The sequence below is a fragment of the Anneissia japonica genome, unplaced genomic scaffold (assembly GCF_011630105.1).
Source record: "Anneissia japonica isolate Jap-2015-1 unplaced genomic scaffold, ASM1163010v1 scaffold665_len1252844_cov201, whole genome shotgun sequence".
NCBI lineage: Eukaryota > Metazoa > Echinodermata > Crinoidea > Comatulida > Comatulidae > Anneissia > Anneissia japonica.
In genome coordinates this window covers 1,113,964-1,121,918 of record NW_022757135.1, presented here as the reverse complement: position 1 = coordinate 1,121,918, position 7,955 = coordinate 1,113,964, and the positions used below count along the sequence as shown (strand labels likewise).

The window sequence follows — 7,955 nt, the reverse complement described above, 5'->3', positions numbered from 1 at the left end:
TTTTTACTACTTTGATTTTTACAAAGGGGCTGAAAATCGGAATGGCCCCTGCAACCTCCCCCCACCTCATATGGTTATATGGCCTGAGCAAAGTGTGCACTGTCTTTCAGCAGGCGCGCGTACTGTAGTTCTAGGTGTAAAACAAGGATTGTTCCACCTCGTGGTGCACGATATAGAAGTTTTTCTGCCTGACCTCTTGCGCAAAAACAGCAAAAAACAATGCTTGCGCATAGACTTGTTGATAAGATTGCAGGAAGTTTTACAGCCAAGCTTCAGGGGTTTCCATTCGTCACCTATAGCAGCAGCATTGAGGCCTGTCTGTGCCTACTTTCATTAAATCATATACAGCAGTGGCGGATCCAGAAATTTAAAATAGAGAGGGTCGGGGGAGGTACTTTCACACATGGAGGATCTGTACCACTGACGTAAGAAAATTTGTGGTTATGGCACCTCTAGATGGCCGAAAATTGCACTTTCAGACTTAAACTTTGAATATAAATGTCTTTATATATCTCATTTTTATTAAAATAATTTGAACAACTTAGGTGGGGCCCGGGCCGGCTGGGGCCCCCTTGAATCCACCACTGATACATTAAGCTAAAACATTAGAATTAGCCGAACTACATTCATGTGATTTTTCATTATACATACCCGTATATCGTGTGGTGAAATCTGTCTGAGCTGTTCAGGGTAAATTAATCCCTATGCTTATAGTGTAATATAAAATAATAATAGAAATTATAATTAAATGTGTATTTATGGAGTTATTATCATATTCCACTTACTAGTACTGGTACTGACTTTGTTATTGTAGCCGTCAAACTATAGATATTCGGCAGACATGACACTGTAATCCGTACCACCAGAAACTTCATAAAGATTTGTATAACACTATAACATTACACGTAAGCTATTATTTACATCTAATGCTCTCAATAATGAATAACTTAATAGTTAGACGATACGGAAACAGTGTTGCTATGTCTCAACTTCTGGTAGCAGTAGTGATCTTACTTCTACTGAAAACGGGTAAGGCATTTTTTAGTGAATACCTTTCATTAGACAATCTTGAATTAAGTAGGCTTTCCGTAAAGCTTGGTTTTTATACAATCGGTACACTGTCGCTACAGTGCTTTCAGTGAAATCTTTGTACTGCAGTGGCGGATTCAAGGGGTGTCGAGCCGACCCGCCCCCCCCCCACTTTTTTTCACTAAAGCCTGGTTTCCTTAAAATCGCTACACTGTCGCTACAGTGTTTTCAGTGCAACCATTAATTGCTTAACTTAACAGAGTCCCCGACGCAATCGGGAAGGCTTCCCAATTCGACCAACCAATCAGCATCACTGCAAGCTGTCGGTGATAACGTGTAGCGATTGTATGGAAACCGAGCTTAACAAACAGTGAACAAACAATATCGTACGAGCTAAGTTGACGATGTCCCCGACGCGAGCAAAGTGGGCGTGGTCGGCGCGTCGCTCAAAATCTTTTGAAAGTGTTCCAGAGGGCGAAGCCCCCGAAAAATATGACAATATTTCAAAGGCTTATTTAATCGATTTTAGAGTCTAGTCCAGAGTTATGTTAAATCAAACAATATGTTCAATTTATTTTAGGTAAACCCTTAGAGTGTAAAAGGAAAGAATTTCTCACCAATACGCCTGAGGTTTTAAGCAATTGCTACCGGGAGTGCGGATATTCATCTAAACCAATGGTATGCGAATATAAATTTAACGTCGAATGGCACCAAACTATGTCAGGTTATTGTGGGGAATGTCCGTTTAAGAAGGAAGACTGTGATCTCGAAAAGTGTGTGCCTGTTGACGGGTCTTCAAGACCTGTGATAACTGTAAATGGATCTTTTCCAGGACCAAGCATTATGGTAATATTTTATATTATAATGATAATGCAACAATATAAAAATGATTTAATAAGCATATTGATAACTAAGAAGTGCTAAACTGTTATAAACTACTAACAACTAGTACGTAAATCAGATAAAATTAAAATCAAAATTTATATTTATATTTTATATGAACATAACAAAAGGTAACAGAATATTCACGATTTTTTTTTTTGCAATATCAAGAAATACATTACAAGAAAAAGAATATTGACCAAAATTAAGCAATTAGGGGAAATGTTATAAAATGATGGAAGGTTATGCAATCCTTAAGCCTTATTTGGGTTTCTATTTGATTCCACAAAAATCGTAATGGCCGTATTCGACTAGTCGTTCTTCGTTAAACCACGCCCACCTGCGCAGTCGTAAAATCCTACTTAACGAAGACGACCAGTCGAATAGAAAACTTGTATATACTCGACAAAACAAAATGGCTGCATAGTTACCGCGATACACGTTGCGTAGTCAAGATTGCTTCAGCTTGTGGCAGTATGGATTTTTGTAAAAAAATGTTTTCATCCAGGTTTCTAATTCTTTTAGCCTACAATTATTTTCGGAGTTCATGTGGGTAAATATTAAAATTTTTATTTTCTGAAATTTCATCTAAATTATACGCAAATGTTGTTTCTGAACTCACCAATCGGCCATGTTCGTTTTGGTCACGTGGATAACTTGTCGATTTTACAAACCAATGGAATGAAAATAATACTCAACGAAAAATCGTAGTCAATTAAATGAACTAGTCGAATACGTCCAATGTTTTCATGTAATACTTATAATAGTAATCATGAAAAGGCATAATAATAACAGCAATAAAAATTCTAATATTAATTAAAAAAAAGATAACAAAAAGAAAAAAAAGTATTGTAGTACAATTGACAACAAGAACAAATTGCAGTATTATAATTAATATGTAAAGATAAGAACAGTAATAATAAAACATATAATTTACAGTAATAATAATAATAATAAAATAATAATAATAATAATAATAACAATAATATTAATAATAATAATAATAATAATAATAATAATAATAATAATAATAATAATAATAATAATAATAATAATAATAATAATAATAATAATAATAATAATAGGCTTGTGTAGTGGAGTAATAAATATACAAAGACAGCAAAAATGATACCAATAACAGTAAAAATAGCTGATGTAATTATTACAATAGCAAATAAAAGACGGTAATAAACAACAATAAGAGTTACAAAAGTAGTAATAATAATAGCAAAGAAAAACACTCCACCCCCTTTCTTCCCCCTAACCCCTGTCTCCACCCAAAAAACCCCAAAAAACAGGGGAGTAATGTGATGGGGAGTAATGAGGCCCGAAAGGCATGGAGAAGAGGTAGAAAACGGGAATTTGAAGGAACGGTTTAGCAGTAAGGAGGTGGAGCATAAATAAAAAATAGGTCTATGATATTCACTGTTTTTAGGGTAGAAGTAGGGATACATTGATATTTCTGGTCATGTTTATCATCGATATCAATATTAAATTTTGAACAATGGCTCAACCACGGTTCCACTTTATTATTTAGTTCGACCTAGGTTAGGCATTACTGCGTCCAGTCGACCAATTAAACAGCGTTGTCTCTGCGCGGAGGGTACAAATCAGGAAGGAAATAACACTATTTTATGTCTGGTATCTGACAACTACTTCTAATAATACTAGGACTATTCAAATTTATTGTAAAAGGCAACATTTTATTTTATTAAATGAACAAATATGCTACTGTATTTTCCTTTTACATACACCATTCCAACACTGTTGGAAATGTTATTATATGAAAAATAGCATTAACATTAAACAGTTCGAATATCAGTATAAAGTACGGAAAAATCTAGAAGTTTACCCCAGTCTACTACTAGATGCACTATTTTTTACTTCCTTTTGTCTTGGTATATTATTTTTTAAAATTTCTGTCAGGCTTGCGAAGGTGATACAATACGAGTGAAGGTAACAAACAACTTACAATCCGGTGCTGGAGTAACAATGCATTGGCACGGGATTCATCAAACTAACACTAACTGGATGGACGGCGTCCCGCGTGCGACGCAATGCGCAATTGCAGGCGGGTCATCGTTTGTCTACGAGTTCATTGCTGAGCCTGCTGGAACACATTGGTGGCACTCACACGCAGGTTACCAGAGGGCAAGTGGCGCTTCAGGCCCATTGATTGTGAGGAAATCTCGAAAAACAGAGTTCAACAGCGAAGCGTATGATTTCGATCTACCGGAACATACCATAACGATAACAGATTGGGCTGATATGACATCGTTAGAAATTGAACTTAAAGTTAGCATTCCCGCTTTAATTCCTAGATTTCAGACAGTTACTATCCTGATGAATGGTAAAGGAGAAAAACATGAATTTTTGGACGAAACTGGTCAAGTATTTAAAACACCGAGACAAATATTTGAAGTTGAAGCAGGAAAGAGATATAGAATACGATTAATAGGCGCATTTATAGCAGCATGCATGACGTCATTTCACATTGAAAAACATAGCATGACGATTATTAGTACTGACGGCGGAGAAACAATCCCTTACGAAACTGATTACTTACCGATAGGTCAGGGAGAAAGGTTAGTTAATCTTATATTTACCATTATTATGTTATTAAAGAAGTAACAATACGCAAGAATATGGTAAATATTATTACTTTACATCATAAATATTAATAAGATAATCACAAAATTTCATTGGTCATTCCATCTAGTGAGAGGTGCCGTAGTTTTCACTATCCCCAGCGCGTACCAAATTTAGTTGGTCCACACGCTGCTATCGCACGTTACAACGGGACCTTTTGTTATATTTAATCCCATGCCACATAATATCTGTTGCTACTTACTTGTAATAATTGCATTTATCATATGTGGATTCAGGGGGGCAGCCACCCCCTCCACCTAAATTTATTAAACTTTTTTTTGTAAATTAGGAAAAAAGAAAATTCGACTAAAATTTTGAGTCTAGGAGTGCCATTTCCGGCTATCTAGAGGTGCATAATTTTTTTTACCTTAGCCCCAACCATGGTGGGGCTGAGGTAGTATAGACCCTCTACCTGTGAAAGTTCCTCTCCGGGCCCCTTCTATTTCAAATTCCTGGATCCGCCACTGTTGATAATAATATAAATAATGGTGATATTGATGATCACAGCGGTGATGATTACCGATCATGATCATAATAATAACATTAATAAAGTCATTCCGAAGAAAGCATACCCCGGGCGATTCCATTATTTTGTTTTATGCTCGGTAAGTTATATTTCTTTTTAAAATTTATTTGACTTTATATTGTCCTTCTACCATTTAATATGGATTTCAAACTCCATTACATTTTATGATGATTCATTCATTAGTTTTGTCTAATCCGGGACAGACAGGCAAACAGACAAATAATAATGAAAACATAACCTCTTTGGCGAAAATAATGTTTTTATAACAATACTGCATTGAAATTAACTACATAGGTACGACTTCGTGCTACATGCCAACGCAGTGCCATCAACGTATTGTATATATGCATCTGGTTACGGAAATAGCTCGTGCAATAACGAAAGTGCAACGTTCATCCTGAAATACAAATCTAGTCCTTTGGATAATCCAACATGCGCATTAAATGCTGTAGATCATGCACCGCAATATATGGGGAATCTTTCGAAAGGGACGTTCTCTGCAATAGACGTTGTTTCTTCAGGTAAGAGTCTGAATTCTTTCTAAATATCAAACATTTTTACCTCGTTTCTTCTGGAACCACCACTGCATCCTCTGTTGAAATTTAAATATTTTCTTCTAGTATCTATCCTGCTGAGTGGTGAAGCATCGGTGTAAGGGTGCGTCACGTAGTAAAGCTGCGCGCACACCGAGTCGTACGACGATCTGATGACGAACCATCTATAATAACCATGATGCCATTGTATAATATTAATATTATTATATCACATTATATAATAATACTAATATGAAAGTAGTATTAATTCAAGAAAAAAGGTGACCATAATCTTGATAACCTAATAACAATGATTTTGCGTGCACAGGCTATCATTCAACAGCACACACCGCGTGGCTTTATGTATAGAAATTATACGCTGAAATAGCAACGTACAGTTGATAAAGTATAATACAATATTATAATAATATAATATAATATAATATAATATAATATAATATAATATAATGTAATGTAATGTAATGTAATGTAATGTAATGTAATGTAATGTAATGTAATGTAATGTAATGTAATGTAATGTAATGTAATATAATATAATATAATACAATATTAATTTTAATTCTTAATTTCCTGAATTGAATTTTTCTTTACAACCTCCATAATTTATTTATTTATTTAGATTTTGTAAAATCAAACTTTAATATACAATATGAAGTAATAAACTATAGAATAAAAAAAAATACCAGGGAGACTTGGTCAGGTAAACTGCTCCAACTAACAATGTCATCATCATGAACGATATTATTGCACTTTAATATTTTTCGTCTTTGCTGTATTTAATGAACTAAAAAGTGCATATAATTGGTCTCCACGACTGTTGAAGCCTGTGTGGTATTACGTCCACATAAATTGTAGGCTCTATAGTAAGTATACTTCTTTTTTTACAGACCCTGGTAATCAAGAACTCTATCGTGTTGATTCAAGGCATTACATTACATTGAGGTCCTACGCTACATACAAACCCCCTACGGACCCCGACTATCATAATGGCGCTCTTGCTGTCGATAATATTATATATAATCCTCCATTACTGCCCTTTGTGACGAATGCGCCCAACGACTCGGATATTTGTCAATCAACTCGGAATAAAACATTTTACTATACGTGCGGCATTGTTCAATGTATTTGTACACATATTTTAAAGATAAAACTCGGAAAAGTGAGTGTGTCAACGATGTTTTATTATAAGTAAATATGAAACTATAGACCTGCAACATAGCCGGGCTAACTGAACTCCTAAGCTGTACAATCTCTCTGTGCTTACTGATATTTTGGATGACCTTCTGGCTCTTCTTTGTTTGAAATCTATAATGATTATTAGGAGTTTTAAGTTTGTATTATTACTATTTTGCAAATGTGTTTAAAGAGTGGAGTTTAATAACTTGGTAAATGAGATGCTTGCTTTCTATCCAGGTTTGTTCAATTCCTGTCACTGTATATGGATTTTTTCTGATGACTAATAATAATTCCACTTCGTAAGCATTATAATGAAACTTAATTTAGAAACTTAGGCCTATATTATTATTATTATTATTATTATTATTATTATTATTATTATTATTATTATTATTATTATTATTATTATTATATTATTATATTATATTATATTATTATTATTATTATTATTATTATTATTATTATTATTGTCACTGTGTGACATACGTAATAGTATACTTGGCCTTTGGCCAAAAACAGGAATATATATTAACAATACATATATCGACATACTTTACATTTCAGGTGGTAGAAATTATATTACTTAATACTGATGGAGACGCTATACAACATCCAATGCATATGCATGGTGGCAGCTTCCGACTCATTGGACTAAATTCATTTCACACTAAAATGATGACACTCGAAGGCGTCATTCAACTCGACAAACAAGGTGATTTAAGATTAAAATAAATTTAAATATTATGGTTATCTACTGTAGTTACCTTTATATCATTAGAATAATTAGTAGTAAACGCCATTACTTTAATTTAATCAAAATACGTACAACTTCCAACTTATTCTTTTAACTAATTTCAAATTCTGAATGTCTCAAAATATTCTAGATGTTCGAACGATGTTTTCATATTTTTACGGTATTTTTTTAAATCATATTTAAATACACATTATAATGTAGGTGGTCTGTTCAGAAATTCTCCTGTCAAAGCTGCATTAAAAGATACAGTAATGGTGCCTTCTAATGGATACGCCATCTTAAGGATGAAGGCAGAAAATCCCGGTTACTGGTTCTTTCATTGTCATACTATGAATCACGGTGAAGTATGTTACATCAATATATATATAGTCTCTTATACACATCT

At 33.9% G+C, this 7,955-nt stretch overlaps 1 protein-coding gene across 1 annotated transcript; it reads left to right on the top strand.

Annotated features, from left to right (window-relative positions):
• The first annotated feature begins 908 nt into the window (after positions 1 to 908).
• On the top strand, positions 909 to 7,910 carry LOC117124432 (laccase-2-like). Its single transcript, XM_033270664.1, has 6 exons — positions 909 to 1,029; positions 1,610 to 1,875; positions 3,838 to 4,496; positions 5,381 to 5,607; positions 7,381 to 7,528; positions 7,772 to 7,910. The coding sequence occupies exons 1-5, from the start codon at positions 927 to 929 to the stop codon at positions 7,401 to 7,403; spliced, it is 1,278 nt and encodes a 425-aa protein (XP_033126555.1). The 5' UTR covers positions 909 to 926; the 3' UTR covers positions 7,404 to 7,528; positions 7,772 to 7,910.
• The last annotated feature ends 45 nt before the right edge of the window (positions 7,911 to 7,955 follow it).